General features: G+C 52.3%; 1 protein-coding gene across 4 annotated transcripts; it reads right to left on the bottom strand.

Annotated features, from left to right (window-relative positions):
- Positions 1-3909: 3909 nt before the first annotated feature.
- On the bottom strand, positions 3910-16721 carry Mfsd2a (MFSD2 lysolipid transporter A, lysophospholipid). 4 transcript variants are annotated; one of them, XM_004851038.3, is made up of 14 exons: positions 16478-16721; positions 14970-15101; positions 12853-12977; positions 8891-9014; positions 8700-8778; positions 8059-8216; positions 7522-7612; positions 7192-7313; positions 6921-7004; positions 6225-6308; positions 6021-6133; positions 5474-5617; positions 5201-5377; positions 3910-4369 (listed from the first exon to the last, which is right to left on the bottom strand). In XM_004851038.3, exons 1-14 carry the CDS (start codon positions 16568-16570, stop codon positions 4306-4308), a joined length of 1590 nt encoding a protein of 529 aa, XP_004851095.1. In that variant the 5' UTR covers positions 16571-16721; the 3' UTR covers positions 3910-4305. The 4 variants fall into 4 exon arrangements, with proteins under 4 accessions (XP_004851095.1, XP_087071355.1, XP_087071354.1 ...); XM_087215229.1 differs by having other exon boundaries at positions 14970-15098; positions 16484-16711; XM_087215228.1 differs by having other exon boundaries at positions 16484-16711.
- Between the last annotated feature and the right edge of the window lie 159 nt (positions 16722-16880).

Below are 16880 nucleotides of genomic sequence, written 5' to 3' on the forward strand. Positions count from 1 at the left end.
TTCCCAGAGCTCTTTGAACATCTGGCCAATTCTCCTCCTCCATGCTTTGAGCCAAATATCACTTTCTCAGAACATTCTTTCCTGAGCGATTGACATAAAGTAGCTTTGTACCAGTTCCCTCTTTCTTTCACATCACCTCACTTAGTGTTTCACGATGCTTATTACAATTTTAAATTCTTCCTTGTCATTGTTCTCCACCAAGAGTGTAACCCGTGTCGTTCACTTTATCTTCAGAGTCTAGCAGGTGCATGACATATAGGAGACTACCGGGGATTGAACTCGGGACCTTGCGCTTGCGAGGCAGGCGCCAGAACCACTGAGCTAAATCCCCGGCCCTAGGAGACTTACTGTAAGTACTTGTTCACATCAGTGAAATAATATCCCAGATCAATGACTGAAGTAATGTTGAGGTCTTGTCCCTTTCTTCCAGCAGGTGGCGCCAAAGCCACACCTGGTTCTAAGAGGTGGTATGTGCGCGGTTGCTTGACTGAGAGCCAGGACATAGTGAAGAAGACCGGACAGACAGGGTCTGCTGTGGTAATGCTGGGTCCAAGCACAGGGGAATTCAAGACGGCATTTCTCTCAGAGGATGAGGGCCTGGAATAGCCAGTGACCCAAGGCATTTCTGGGATCCCAGGTTGCTTTCCCCCTCCCCCATCTATCCTCAAATTGTCCCCCTCAAAACTCGGCGGGGCCTCTGACAGGAGAGCAATGAAACTGGAGAGAGGGAAGGGCTTTCTTTTGCTTTCACTCTCCATCTTTGTCTCTTTCCTTTTTTTTTGGTACTGGGATCGAACTCAGGACCTTGCACTTGTAAGGCAGGTGCAGGAACCACTGAGCTAAATCCCCAGCCCCTTTTTTTTTTTTTTTGGTATGTTATAAGTAGCCACATTTATTGAAGATCATGGGATAGTAGCAGGAACAGGGAAAGGGAGAAGGGTGAAGGGGAAAAAAAGGGACTCAAGGGCAAAAGGTGAAAGGGACTCCAGTACAAAGGGGAAGAAAAAGCTCCTTTAAAAAAAAAAAAGGAGAGAGAGATCTAAGCCCAGCCCAGCCTCAAATTTTTGATCCTTCTGCCTCGGCCTCCTGAGTACTGTACCAGGATTTATAGGTGTGGGCCCAACAAGGCCAGGGTTTCCCATCTTAATCCTCATAGAATATTTGGGAGAAACAGACACAGACAGAAGCATCCTACTGTGTCAGGAGAAATGGGGTTTGCTTTTTAACTGAAGCCCTTTCTAGTCTTCACTCACATTCATTCAGCCCTGCGTGCCAGCCTCACCCTGTCATGCTGGCCCTGGGCTCTGTGTGGGACACTGACAAGGGGGTATGGACTCTCCAAGGAGGAGAGGTGCAGGAACCACTCAGAGTCTTGCTGGAGCCCAGACATGTAGGATGAGTGCCCACAGGTACAGCCGAGCCAGGTAGGTATTCCAAGGCTAGGCAGGTGGCCTGCAAGAAGGGCTGCATCTCAGGCTGGAAATTTGGCTCAGTGGCACCATGCCTGTTTTGCAACCACAAGGTCCTGAGTTCAATCCTTGGTACAAAAAAAAAAAAGAAGGGCTAGGTCTGCATCTGGGGCTGGGGAGGTCAGCAGGAGCCTTGGACTCCTTCCTAAAAGCAAGGAAGACTCTCAGAAGGGTTTCTGCCTAGGAGAGCTACTCAGATATCTTGGATGGTTTGCAGAGGCAATGTGAGGAGATCCAATCGAAGACAAAGATATCAGTCAGGATGCTGGTGCAATCCTCTCTTCATCTGAGAGGAGAGAAAACCTGAGAAGTAATTATAGGAATGGGAAAAAAGCAAGTTTGTGTGGTTTAGAAAAATATATATATAATATATATTTTTATATATTATATATATTTTTTCAGTTATTAAGGATTGGACCCAGGATTTCATGCATCCTAGGCAAGCATTCTACCACAGAGCTATACCCTCAGCCCTAAAAATTTATTTTTTTTGGTACTGGGGATCAAACTTGGGAACTTGCACTTGCGAGGCAGGCGGTGGAACCACTAGGCTAAATGCCCGGCCCCCTAAAATATTTTTTAAAAGGACAGGACTTAGTGGTTATGGGTCAGGCTGGAGGGAGTGCTCAGAGTGCCTCAGCTCTCTAGCTACCCAGGCCAGCCCAGCCCCAGGCTCCTCTGCTCCCTTCTGACCAGAGGTGGTAGCTACAAAGGCAGAGAAACTGGTTTGTTCGGAACCAAACTATTGGTTCCCTTAGCAGCCCAAGAGTCCTGGTAAAGAGCTCAGGCCCTAGAGCCAAACAGCTTGGATTCATGTGTCCAGTTCTCCTTTGCCTGGTAACCTTGGGCAGGTTGCTTCATTTCCCTGTGTCTGGGTTCCCTCTTCTGTAAAATGAGGACAACAGTACCTGCCACACAGGAAAGTTCTGGAGGCTAAGAGGGTTAGCAATTACAGACACAGGCAACAGTGCCTGTTGGTAAGACTTCATGACATCAATAGAAGTGACCTGGATGGGCCGGAGATTTAGCTCAGTGGTTTTGCCGCCTGCTACACAAGCGCAAGGACCGAGTTCGATCCCCAGTACCCCCCCAAAAAAAGAAGTGACCTGGAAGAACTTCATCAGTAACAGTAGCGCCCCCTCCCACCTAAAATGAAGCCCCACATCCAAGGTAAAACTCAAGCCTGAAGCCAGGTGTGGTGGTGCATACCTGTAATTCCAGCACTAGGAAGGCTGAGGCAGGAGGATTGCCATGAATTCAATGTCAGCTTGGGTTACATATTGAGTTCAAGGCCAGCCTGAACTACCAAAAAAAAGAAAAAAACCTGAATATTCTTAACACTTCCTCTATGGATTTCATTGTCTATAAAAAACGAAGTTCAGCTAGTTGCTCCTGATCCTCCCAGCTCTACTTTCCTGTGACTTTGGAGGCTGGCCAAGAGACCCAGTGGTATGGGGAGTGATCCTACCAGCTTACGAGAGCCCACTGTTAAATATTCAGGAATTTGGCAAGATGGTACAACTGTAAGTGACTTCAATTGGACTACAGTGGGAGTATTTATACTGCAAAGATGGAATGAGTGCCACTAGTCCTTTCCCAGCCGCCTGGTTCCCACAGAGGTGGGCTTGTTCCTGACACCCAGCCAGGTACATAGTCCCACTTTAACACTGGTGGCACCAGTTGTGGGAAAGAATGCCAGGTCTCCAGGGAGACTCCAGGTTCCCGGACACAGTCATGCCTCGCAGGCTCAGGCAGAGCAAGTGTCTGCCGGTCAGTGGCTTAGGGAGCAGGAGTCTCACAGAGCTGGGTTGGAGCTCCAATCAGATCACTTTTGTCTTTTTTTTTTTTTTTCATACCGGGGATCAAACTCGGGACCTTGCACTTGCGAGGCAGGTGGCGGAATCACTGAGCTAAATCCCCAGCCCTTTAAGACAGGGTCTCACTATGCACCCAGACTGGCCTTAAACTCTTGGTGATCCTCTTGCCTCAGCCTCCTAAGTGCTGAGATTATAGGCATGTACCACTGTGCCAGATTGAGTTAGATCACTCTTGGCTGTGTGACTTTAGCCATGTCCCTCTCTGATTAGAGCTCAGTTTTCCTATTTTTATTTTTTTGGTACTGGGGATCAAACTCAGGTCCTTGCACTTGCGCACCAGGCGGCAAAATCACTGAGCTAAATCCCCGGCCCTTCTTATTTTTAAAAGAAGGGCAGACTGACCTGGCACAGTGGTTTCAAGAACTAAATGAGTATTTATATGAAGAGCACACACAGCTTCTGCACAGTGCCTGGTACAGAGCGGGTGCTCGGTAAATGTTAGCTAAGGTTGTTATCACCACCATCTCCCCACCCAGTGGCACCTGTGGCAGAGTGTGCCCTCTCACTGTCTGAGTCTTGGCACCAAAGCGCTTGGTGAGGGGCTGAGGACACAGGCAGAAACAGGCATTTTCCAGCTTTTATGAAAATTAATAACATTAATAGCTCACAGACATATACATACACACATCGCTATGTACACAGTCATTAAGTTATTAATTAGTCTCTGTATAAAAAGTGTCTACATTAGTGTTCCGGCTGGGCCCAATGGGTCCTTGGCATATTCACAGTAGCAGTCCAGGGCTTGGCCCTGTGGGTGGGCAGAGGGGAGGCGGAGGGGGGCTGCAGGACGGGCAGCCCCCCATGAGCACAGGAGTGTCCTGGGCCACCCACTCTCCAGTCTTTGGTCCCTGTCTTGGCACCTAGAGAGCAGCTGTTCTGCAAGTGGGCAAAGAGGTGCTGGTCCCTGTGTGGGCTGGTGACACGGGCCTTCCATGTGGCTGCAGGAGACGCAGGGGCCCCTAGAGGATACTGGCCAGCTCTGTGGAGTCTGTGTCAGAGCAGCCTGAGCTGCTGGCTTCATCCCTGCAAGAGCCAGAAAGAATGAGTTGGAAAAAAGGCCAGAGGAAGCACATTTATCCCAGCTCCCCTGCCACCCACCTCCTTCCTTGGGGATCTGGGCCCTGTCGGACTCTGCTGAACTACAGGATCATTGGGTGTTTTTTTTTTCTGGTACCAGGGATTGAACTCTCAGGACCTTGCGCTTGGCAAGGCAGGCTCAGCTCCACTGAGCTAAATTCCCAGGACCACTGGCTCACTTCCATTTTTGGTTCAGAATCTGCCAGTTTCTGTTGGTTGTTCATGCTACACACAGGACACCACAAACCCTACAGCTACACTCTGGCACAAGCTGACTGATAGGTTGGCCTGGCTCACCCCACCCTGCCCTAAGGTCGTGGGCCACACCCAAGCTCCCCAAAGCCAGCAGGGCTGTGGTGAAGGGCACAGGCTGCAGTCAGAGTACCAGGCAGGGCTCAAAGCCCAGTTCTGCCCCTTATCCACAGGGCTGGTCACTGTTCTGAGATAAACCCCCCGTTTCTTCACTAGCAGAATGGGAATCATAAGAATCTGAGAAATGCTGGGTTGCTGAAGGGCCACATGTGGGAAATCATAAACACCTACTCCCAAGATACAAGCACCTTGAGGGCAGGAATTGTTTTGTTCACTAGTGCAAGGGAGGCAGTAGTGGGGACCAGGAAGCATCTGTTAGGTGAATGAATGGAGAGCTCTTTGGAGCCAGACCCAGCACCAAGCTCAGGGTGCAGCCGGGAAGGTGTGCAGGAGGTAAAAGACCAGACTTGGCCCTGGGAGGCACCAAGGGCTGCTGAGCCTGGGCACCAGCCCTCCCGAGCTCACCGCAGAGCCTGCAGGGCCTTCTTGTTCTGCCGCCGCTTCACCTCGTCAATAGGGTACAGCTTGAAGAGCAGCAGGCCCAGCAGGATGAGGACAATGGGAGTCATGGTCACCAGCATCTTCAGTGTAAACTTGACACGTGTTGGCTGGGAGCAGCCCCGTGACCGGTACCCGGCAAAGCTGTGGGGACCCAGCCAGGAAGGAAGAGGTGAGGACAGGGCACCGAGGGCCTAGCCCTGCCCTGTACTGCGCTGCCCCAGACCCTCCCCCACTCACTCAAGACTGAGGGTGGAGATACCCAGCGAGACTCCTGAAGCAAACTTGGTGAAGAAGACGTAGAAGGAGAAGAAGATGGGCTCAGTGCCATGGGAGTGGGGCTGCTTCAGGTGGAAGTCATCGATGACGTCGGGCAGCATGGACCTGTGCAGAGTGGGTGGTGGTGTCATGAGGACTCCCCAGCACCCCCAGGCCACTGGGCACCTTGGTGCCAGTGAGAAGGGGCAGCTCTCCGGGAGTCAGCAGCACCATACAGTAAATTAAAAAAGAAGGCCCATTCCTGTAAGACGAAGGGGTCCCAGTCCAGGTGCTCAGCTCAGCTCAGCAAGCATCACATAGGCCAGATTTTAGCCCCACTTCTCACAGCGAGGACAAGGTATTCTTGCTCAGTTCACAATCTGTACAACTCTCCAGGCAGATCCCCTCTGCCCTCAACCTGGGCCCATAGAATGGTCCACAGAAGTCCCCAAAGAACTCTCCCAGTGAGCTTTGGAGCTGGAAGGCAGAAGGCTGGGAACTATGTTCAGGTGAGCCTGGATGTACCTACCAGGGTAGTAAGAAAGCTGCTGCCACACTGATGCCAGCTGCTATGGCCACCATGTATGTGACGATTAGGTTACTCTCCATGAGGGCCACCAACATGAGAAACGGCACTGCTGACTAGAGAAGAGGGTGTGGAAGCATGAATCAGCTGGGAGGTTCCCACTAGAAACCCCCACCTCAACCCAGGAGCCAGCCTGAGCCTACTCACTGAGATCCCAATGTACACAGCTGTCTTCTTGCCAAAGCGGGTCAGGAACCACTGCCATATGGGAATGGTGAATGTGGCTGAGAGCTGTGGATGGAGAAAGGCACGAGAAGTGAGCTGGAGCCACCGAACTCTTCCTGACCTTCCCAGGACCCCAAGGGTGTTCCCAGCCCTTCCTGAGGGCAGCCAATTGGCATCATCTGGCAGGGAGAAGTTAGCAGGCACATTTGTGGCCCCTCTACCTTCTCATAACTCTGAGCACAAGGCCACAAAGTACTTGGCATCCACACCTTTGCTTTTGCTGTGCTAACATCCACACCCAAACTCCTCCTTCTTCATCTTCTTTCCTTTTGAGTATGTGTAGTACCAGGGATTGGATCAAGGGCCTTTGCACTGGCTACATCCCCAGCCCTTTGTTATTTTTAATTTTGAGACAAGTTCTCACTAAGTTGCTAAGTTGCCCATGGTGGGCTTAAACTTGTGATCCTCCTGCCTCAGCCTCTCAGAGTGCTGGGTGTGTGGTGCCATACCCAGCTTCCAAACTCCTTTTTTTACAATCCTACTTATCAACTATAGGTTGGGTCCAACCAAATGTTCTGGGAAGCCTCCTCCATCCCTCCACATCTACTCTGGGAACATCCTCTAAGTGTCCAAAGATCCATCTCACAGCCTATGCCACATCAGCCTACCCACACTCACCATGATGGCCAGGAGTAGATTCTGGAACTCGTTGCGGAAGCCCAAGGTGTAGGTGCAAAACAGGGCAAAGTTCCCTTCCACCAGCTGGGGGATGTAGCAGGTAGGGGAAGGAAGGAGGTGACATTGAGGCAGTGCCTCCCCAAGACACTCCCCGCCATGCTCCAGAGACTTCCGCCCACCCACACCAGGCCACCTGTCCCTCGGCTCCGTTTCACCCCGAGTCCTCTCCAGCCCCATCCCTCTTGGGCTGGGCACACCAGGCCCCACTCACCATGAACGCCAGGGAGGTAAAGAGGAAGGCAGCGATGAGCTTGATGTACGGGCCGTGGCTCATGACCAGCCGAAGGCCCCGGAAGAAGGGCACTGACTCAGCCTGCTGGGACTCATAGGGCTCTGGGAAAAGGAGGTGACAGTGAGAAGGAGGGAGTGGAAGGGTAGGCATAGAGACACAGCCACTTTGTGATCACCATATTTTGTTTTTGTGGGGTTTTTTCGGTACCAGGGATCAAACTCGGGTCCTTGCGCTTGCGAGGCAGGCGGCAGAACCACTGAGCTAAATCCCCAGCCCCGACACAGCCACTTTGTGCTGGGGCCCTCTCACCTCTCTGCTCCCGCACACCCAGGGTCAGGATGACGGCACAGATGACGTAGATGGAGGAGATGACCCCCGCTGCCAGCAGGTATGCGTTTTGCTATAAAGCAGGTGAAGGTGACAGAGAGTCAGTCTGGCCTCGTCCCAGCAGCCCTACTCAACCCTCTCCAGCCAATCTCTCCTCTGGAGGACTCACTGTCTCCACCTGGGAAACTGAGAATCATCCTGGCCCTGCTGTTGCTTCCCAAGGCTGGGTGAAGTTCAGATGTACAAAATGTTAAAAATCAGGAGCCTGAGACTCCATAGTTCAAATCTCCCCAAATCGTTGCAATTTACCAGGTATGTGGCCCTGGCCAATCACTCAGTTTCTCTAGGCTTCAGCTTCCTTGTCAGCAAAGTGGGCACAGCAGGCATATTAGTAGCTATGTATATCAAATGCCCAGCAATTAAGAAACATGAGCTCTCGTTACCGTTTTCAGGATGACTCTAAAGCACTCCACTGCCCTTGTCTCCCCAAACCCATCCCCTGCCAGGGAGGGACCTCACCGTTTGTCTGAGTGAAGAGATGCTGTGCGTGTGATTGCCGCTTTCTGAGGCCATTGTGGAGTCACTGGGTTCCTGGACACAGGGTGAATTTGCTTGGCCTACGATTTGTCCCTGGATTGCTGTGCCCAGCACTGTGCCCAGCACCTCCACGGTCATCCCTGGGTCGTGAATAGGAGGCCTTTTAGGGGAGCCCATGGCTTATGGGCCCAGGAGGAAGTCCAGATAGCACTCTAGCTCCAGGTTTGGTGGGTGGAAGAGGCAGGTGTCACCTTGCCCAATACTCATGGCCTCTCTCTATGTGACCTCAGGTTAGTCCTTGCATCACCCTAGGTCTCACCTGAGCAACAAGGGGACCAGGTTTTTGGGGGGGAGTTTTTTGTACCAGGAATCAAACTCAGGACCTTGCACTTGCCACTGAGCTAAATCCCTGGCCCCAGGACCCGGTTATTTTTAAGAGAGTTTCATGAACTAGAGCTCAGTGAAAGAGCACCTGCTTAGTACACATGAGGCCTTGGGTTCAAACCCACAAACACACACAAAGGTTTTATACCCACCCACAGCTAAGAGCAGAGCAAAGAGCTGGGCCAGCAAGGGATGGAATGTGGCAGGCGGGTGTGGGAGCAGTGGGTGGGGAGACTTACGATAGGCAGTGGCGGAGTCTCGCTCACTCTGCTCAGTGCTGATGAACATGGTGAGAGCTGAGTAGGGAACGTGGAAGCACTGGCATGGAAGAGAGGCCCTTGGCCAGTTAGACAGTGGACAGGCAAACCCCAGGGACCGCCCCTGCCCCTACCCTGGCCCAAGGATACCAAGAAGAGGGTCCCACACTCACCGTGACCAGTGTCTCAAAGAGGCAATAGAAAATCAGGTACCAAAGGGCCTGGCCCCATGAGAAGTCGGGCACGAACCAGATGAGGAAGTAGGCGACAACGGCCAGGGGTGTGGAGAAGATGATCCTGAGGAAGGGGAGGTCTGAGTGGAGGCCAGAACCCCCAGAGCCCAGCCAAGCCAGAGATCCAGCTCTGCTCTCTGGGGTTCCCACAGGAAGGCAGTTCCTCCTGCCAAATTCACCCACCCCAGAGCCTCTGGGAAGAGGATGATTCCAAGCCCGGAAGGACACACTGGGACCAGACCCTGGACTAAAATGTTGAGTGTGGAGTGTGAGAAGGTCAGACCTGGAGTCTCATCCACATGTCCCCACGAGCGGGGGCTTCTTCTGGGCTAGGGGACCTGAGAGTTGAGGACAAGACTTCAGGGCAGGCAGGCAGGGAGGAGGGGCAACCTGGCACCTGTGTGTTTCCACACATGCACACGCACAGTGGGGAGGAGTGGGGAAGGCCAACTCGAAGCAAAGGGAGATAGAGGTGTCAGGTGGGAGGACTGGGCCTAGTGATGTATCTGAGGGGGCAAAGGTCTGCCACATGCACCTGAGTCCTGCTCGTCACATGGGCCAGATCTCAGACTGGACCGACTCCTCAGGATCAGCAGAGAAAGCAGCAGAGGGTGAAGGTTAAGAGATCCAAGTCCGATTCTCCCAACTAACTATATAAAAACTTAGGCTTGGACAAGTTATTTAACTTCTCTGACTCATTTCCTCCTGCATAAAATACAAATAAAAAATAGCACATGCCTTACATTCAACATTTGCTCAAATATTTATTACATCCCCATTGTGTGCTAGGTGCTATTCTAATTACTTAGGATATATCAGTGAACACAAAGACAAAAGCAAGAGCGGAAAAAAAGAACAAAAACACTGTCCTTGCAGAATTTACATTCTACTTGGTGAATAGAAAAAATAAACATAGTTCAAGATGATATATATTCAGCCTTAAGAAGGAATGAACTTCTGACACATGCTACAACAGGGATGAACCTTGAAGACATTATGCTAAGAGGGATAAGTCAGTCACAAAATAACAAATATCGTACAATTGGACTTGGATTAAGTGAGTGAATCTGAGTAGTTGACTTCAGAGAGATGGAAGGTAGGAAGGTAGCTATGAGGGGCTGGAGGAGGGGAAATGAGGATTACTGTAAATGGATACACCGTTGCAATTTGGGAAGATGAAAAAGTACTGAAGGTAGAAGCAGTACTGGTCACATAAAGATGGGACTGTATTTAATGTCAGTGAACAATACTCTTAAAATGGCTCTAAATCTTAAATGGGAACAGCACACCTTTTGTGCCAGTTTTAAAAAGGTTATATACATGTTAGAAAGTAATAAGTGCTGTGGAGAAAAGAAATAAAGCAGGTTCCAGAGAATTAGAAGTGAGAAGCAGTGGGCCAGGGATGTAGTTCAGTGGCACCACTCCTGCCTGGCAAGCTCAAGGTCCTGAGTTCAGCTCCCATACCGTAAAAAAAGAAGTGAAAAGCGGAGCCTGAAAAGGCCTGGCTGGGAAGACCTGAGAGGCAGGAGGAAGGCAGCCTCATAGATACCTGAGGCAAGTGTGGGCAGGAAGGGGAGCACCTAGGGCAAAGGACCTCAGCCTGGTAGGGCTGAAGATCAGCAAGAAGGCCCGTGGAGCTGCAGTGTCCTGTGCAAAGGAATTGGAATTAGGAGATGAGCTTGGAGAGGAAGTAGGGTACCTCACAGGCTCCCACGAGGACCTTGGCTCTACTCATAGGGCTGAAGTAGTCTTAAGACTTAAATAAGTCGATGTGAAAATGTAGACCAGTGCTTGGGACCCTGTTTGCTGTGACTCTATCAAGAAAGTTTGGCGGGAGAGCCAGCCTGCAGAGAGTAGTACAGGCCGTGGCCTGGGGCTGCAGAGGGCCTGGGACTCGGAATCAGACCTCAGGTCCAGCCTGCTTCTCAGCCTCCCCATGTGACCTTGCTGATCACCTGCCTCGCAGGGTGGACTTGGGGACACTGGGGAAAGCACATGATGTCAAAGTCTTTGTGCTGAAGGGGCTGTCCTGAAACCTGAAGAAGAGGCCCCAGGCTCTTCCTATACTGAAAGGAAGAGGTATGTGAAGAGCGGCCCAGGTCCTCGCTATGGTGCAGAGAGGGAAGCCATGTGCACAGCATCTCACAGCCTGTGAGCATTGGGAGTGCGCTCAGACATGTACAAAGATACCTGCTAGGCCGGAAAGCAGCCCGGAGGCCCCCAGCACCTTCCCCAAACTGGCTACCACACCTGCCCAGGAGGCCCCAGATCCTTCCTGTTGGCCTTTCTGGCTCCTCCACCCTCCCAAAACCACGTGTCTCCTCAGAGACAAGGGCTCGTCAGCCTTTCTCAAACACTCCATCCTCTGCTCTAGGCAGCTGAGCAGTGCTGCCCAGGAGCCCAATGTGACTGCTGCATCGGGCTGGCACAGCAGCAGCTCCCATTGGCTGGGCCTCATGAGGAGATGTGGCAGCAGGGCCCCGCCTTCCACCGGCTGCCAGGGATGCGGGCACAGGGCCAAGGCTCACGAGCTGGCACACTGGGAGCCCTGAGCAGCCTGCCCAGGTGAGGTAGGCTATCCTACCCTTGGCCCTGAAGCCGGGATCAAAGGCTCCAACCTGGGCTTTTGCCAGGGCCTGGCAGAATTGTAGTGGGTGGGGGGCCTCGTGGGAAAGGAAGCTGTGGGGGCGTGGGGGCTGCTGGAAGAGCTTTGAAGGCCGGAGACCAGGTATGGGCGCCCCTGGGGCAGGAAGGCGCCCACTTGAGCTTGGATGGGCTGGAGATGAAAGGGGCATCCCCCCCACCCTTGAAGCAGGATGTCCTGGAGGGAACCAAGCCCGGCCTGGCTGGTCTGTGTCTCCCTTGCTGTCTGATCTACGGGAACTGCCTGCCCCCATCTGGCCCTGCAGCCTGAAGCTGAATGGGGGAGGCTTTGTACGGAGGGAAAAAGTTCACATCATCCAAGGCCCAGAGCTTACAGGTCTGCTATACCATTCCTGGTATTGTCTCCAACCCCTGCCCCACCAGGAGCCACACAGAAGGAGTGTAATTATGTATCACTTAATAGGTACCATGCCAGGCATGGTAGGGCATGTTTATAATCCCAGCACTCAGGAGGCTATGGCAAGAGGATCGCCACAAGTTTAAGGCCAGCCTGAACTACATAATGAGTTCAACACCAGCCTGAAATATACAGTGAGACACTGTTTGAATAATAATAACAATAATAATAATAATGTGCCAGGCACTGCCAGGCATAGTGGCACATGCCCATAATCCCAGCACTTGGAAGGCTGAAGCAGGAGATCACCATGAGTTCAAGGCCAGCCTGGGCTACATAGTGAGTTCAAGGCCACTCTGGGCTATATAGGAAGATTCTGTCTCAAAAAAAAGATGCCAGGCACAGTCCTGAATACTATATATACTCACAACCATTTAATCCTCAACACAACCCTGTGAGAAGTTCCTTATTTTCAATTTACAGAGGGAGAAACTTGAGGCTCAGAGATGTTAAGTAACTTGCTCAAGGTTGCACAGCTGTAGACAGTGAGGCTGGGATTCAAACCCAGGCAGGCTGGCTGCAGAGTGCAGCTACTCAATTGCTTTGAACTGCTCCTCTGCCACTATGCAAGTGACAGAGTGGGAGAAGACACAACTGGTTGGGGAGCAGTGGACCTGGGCTGAGGGAACCTGCTGACCAGCCTAGCACTTCAACCAGCTTGGTAATGACTTGGCTAGGTGTCCCAGTGTGGGTGCAAGCCAGCAGCTGAGGCTTCAGATGAAGTCTCAACATCCTTGGGCTTTGACATTATTCCTTCTTCTCACCCCCCGGCCTGGGACAAGAGATGGACGGGGCAAATGTGCTAGAAGCTTCTGCCACCTGGAAGGAGTCTTCTACTCACCAGGGCATGAGGCGACCCAGGCGGGTCCAGGAGGATTTGCTTATGCAGAAGCCCACCAGAGGGTCCGTGAAGGCATCCCAGGCTCGGCCCACAAACAGGATGATAGAGGCAGAGAAAGGGTCCACCTGGAATGGGGAGGAGACAGAAGACAGTTTCTTCATCCCTCGACCTCAGTCCTCACTGGTAGGCAAGAGCAGGGGTTCAGCCAGGCCCCTGAGACCCAGTGCTGCTCCTACCTGGGCCCTGCACATCCTCACTTGCCTTGTTGATAGTGATAACAGCAGGGCTGGGGATGTAGCTCAATGCTGGCCTAATATGTGTGAGGCCCTGAGGTCAATGCCTAGGACCACAATAAGACAATAGGTTTTGTGTGTATGTATACTGGGGATTGAACCCAGGGCCTTCATACTGAGCTACATCTCCAGCCCCTTTATATTTAATTTTTATTTTGACAGGGTCTTGCTAAGTTGCCCAGGCTGGGCTCAAAACTTGTAATCCTCCTGCCTTAGCTTCCCAAAGTGCTAGGATTACAGACATGGGCCACCACACCTGGCTTGACAGTGGTGTTTCTTTGATAATACCAGCACTGTGTGCCTCCTTATGGGCTTTCCCAGATCTGTTTCCTACCCTCTTTTCTACCTTTGAAAACTCTCCATGAGATAGAATGAATCTAGAATCATTCCCTTCCCAGCTGGGTGTGGCGGTGCACACCTGTAATCCCAGCACTCAGGAGGCTGAGGCAAGAGGATCACTGCAAGTTCAAGGCCAGCCTGGGCCACATAGTGAGCTCAAGGCCAGCCTGAACTGCGGGCCGTGGTCTCAAAAAAAAAATATATATATATATATAAAATTATTTCCTCCCTCTCACAGCCCTGAGCCCCTGGCCATCTGACATTAGAACTGAGTAGCCACAGTGGGCCTCAGTTTCCTCATTTGTATAATGGGAGTTGTGATGGCTATCTTACAGGGTTTAGCTCTATCTTGGATTCTTAGATGTGGGAATCTACAGTTTTGTTTTTTTTTTAGACAAAGTCTTATTATGTAGCTCAGGCAGGGCTTGAACTTTCAATTCTCCTGACTTGGCCTCCCAAATGCTGGAATTACAGGTATGAACCACCAGCCCAACTGTAGAAATGGCCTGTGACTACCTGCTCAAACTATCCCTCTCCTCTCAAATACTCTAGGCTCTAAATCCAGATGCTCTGGGTGCCTCCTCATCCAGCAAAGGCCTGCTATTGCTGTTGCTCTGGGAAACTCACAGCCTTTCCTATGCCATCATCTCCCCATGCTGACCTCCCTGCACCCCAGCTCTAACACTCATTACATACAGTAGCTTTATACTTCAACCATAGGTTTCTCGTATTTGCTGCTCAGGGACTAACCCATGGGAATTACTCAAAATCCAGCTGCTGAATGAGGTCATTTGTCCTTTTTGGGGCTCAGTGTTTCCCACCTGTAAATGGATACAACCAATGAGCCCTGTTTGCCAAGTCAGATGCTACACAGAAAAGTCAGCCAGTGCAGGAGACCCAGTAGCCATGGCTATTCAGCCTCCTACTCGCCTATCCGGACAGGGCAAATTCTCTGGATGCCAGGCTGCTGGCCAAGGTTTCTTAAAGCGCAGTGTAGCACTGCTTCACCCTAAGTGTTCCTCCCAGTTCAAGATCATACATCCTGGGGTGCTCTAACTATGCCTAACATTTGAAGGCCCCTCTCCCTCCCCACATGCCTCTGCTCCTCACATGAAGGTAGGGTACACTTCCTCCACAAGCCTGACAATGTCTGCTAACCCCTGAGCCAAGCCAGCTGTCTTCCACCCAGGGACATGCTGTGCCAGTCTCTTCCAAGAACAGCGTCACCAATAGGTCCCATTTTCCTTCACACTACTGCCTACCCCTCCTGGCTCTGTTGCTCCTGCCAGGCACGGAGGAGTTGCCATCTAAGATTGGATATTTCCTAAAGTCTTATTCCTCCTCTACTATGACTCTGAGAGGCAGCAAAATAGATTTTTCTGTCCCATTTTAAAAATAGGAAAAAGTGGGTGAACATAACCGAGGATACCTAGTCTTTCCCACTTTGGGATACCAGAGGATCCCTGGAAGGCTCAGGTCACTCACCAGAGCTACATCCAACAGGTAGATCTGTAGGAAGAAGCCCAGGGCACAGCCTGTCACCTGGTAGGGGGCCCCTCCAACTGCATAGCAAAGCTTGTTGCAAATGGACAACTGCTGTTTCTTCTTTGGTTCCTTCTGGGAAAAAGAAGAAAGGATGAATACAGGCCCAAGATCATGGCTTCCATCCTAGAAGGTCCAAAGGCAGGACCATCCCTCTAGCCAACTCTGCCCAGGGAGATTCCACTTCCCACAACAAAAGATAATTCCTTATTCTTGGGATCCTGGAAAAAAGGAAACCCATACTCCTAATGAAGTTGCTCCTAAACCACCCAGCCCCCTTGCTAGATTCTGAGGAAAGTTACCTGCTACCATCTCTAAAGAACTCTCCCCAAGGCTTCAGCCACTGTTCCTTTCCAAGTTACAGAGGGGAGCATGCTCCAGCAGCAGACCTGTCCCCACCCGGCACCAGCTGCCACAACCTGAAAATCCTCTTGCTGCCGAGAGCTGCCTGAGCTCAGCCTGAGCTCAGCCTGGACTCTAGCCCTGGCTACGAGGCCAGAACCCACCTGCCTACTGGTGAGAACTCTAGAGAGCTGTAGCAGCCCAGCCCAGCTGGCTGAGGCACAGCTCTTCCTCCCATCTGTCCCATAGCGTCCCTGGTCCCCATAGGCAGCCGGAGCTTCAAGCAAACTCAGGAGCTGTCCTACACTCCACCTCCAGTTCCTAGGGGACCTTGGAGAGGGGAGGAAAGGGCTCCAGGTGCAGGATTGGGCTCTGTCTGGGTGGGGCACTAGGGAGGCTGAGGTTGCCCAGGGAAAGTAGAGATTACTCATACATGGTAACAGCACAATTACTTGTCGATCTCCTTCCAAGGATCAGTTAATAAAACTAAAAGGAAACGATAGTTACCTCCCAAGGAGATATTTATTGCTTGAGATCCCTTCCTAGGCCTGCCTGGTTTCATTTGGTCGTTAAATAGGTTCATAGGGCTTTGGCTGGGGCTCAAGGGATGGTGGAGACATACAGCACTCGAACGCTCACACTCAAGCGTCTGCGGAATGCGGCTCCTTTAAGAGCAGAGCCCTTGTTCTTATGAATGAACTTGAGCAACCCTCACAGAGGAGTTGAGACGAGAGTAGGAGGGTGAGGGTGGGGAGTAGGGGGTCAGGCATGGGGACAAAGGGGGTTCCCAGATCTCTGGGGTCTCTCCAGCTTCTAGGGTGGCTAATCCGGGCTGCTCACCCCAGAAGAACCGTAACCAGAGCGGGGCACCAAGTGGAGCTACGAGCTGGGCCCTCTGCCGAGATGGAGTGCGGGAAGAGAAATGGGGTGTGTGTGCACACCCCAGACCTTCTCATCCCTCCCTGGTCCCCGGGCACCCCAGCTCCTAGGCCTCCGGGTCCCCGGCCATCCCAAGTGCCCCACGGCCAGGCTCCACGTCCAAGACCCGCATACCCCCATCTTGGCCCACTCGCCGCCCCTTCCCTCCTCTCGGTGTACTGGGCCCTCACCTTCACCTGGGCCGGGCGTTCGCCGGCTTGGAGGATGCTGGGGGACAGCAGCCCCGCCGCAGAGCCGCTCTCGGAACCCTCTCCTTTGGCCATAACCCGGGGCCACGCCGTCTGGGGCAGGACGCCGGGATGCTCCTCTGCTCTGAGGGCTCCTACTCTCCCTGGGCTCCGGTCGTAGCCACCACCGCCACTGTCGCAGAGCACTAGCAAAATCCGGAGGCCGGCAAGGCACTCACTCTCCTGCACGCCCCCTCCGAGCCTCTTAAAGGTTCGGCCCGCCCTCTCGGGTCGGACCAATCCCCGAGCCTTGCTGTCCCGCTTTGAGCCAATCCCCGCGCCCGCCGGCCCTCCCGCGGGCCCCGCCCTCCCTGCAGCGCCTCGCCGCTGAGCCACGTTCTCAAAA

This window comes from Heterocephalus glaber, unplaced genomic scaffold (assembly GCF_053883595.1).
Source record: "Heterocephalus glaber isolate CG9 unplaced genomic scaffold, H.glaber_assembly_v1.0 deba00001452, whole genome shotgun sequence".
Classification (NCBI taxonomy): domain Eukaryota; kingdom Metazoa; phylum Chordata; class Mammalia; order Rodentia; family Bathyergidae; genus Heterocephalus; species Heterocephalus glaber.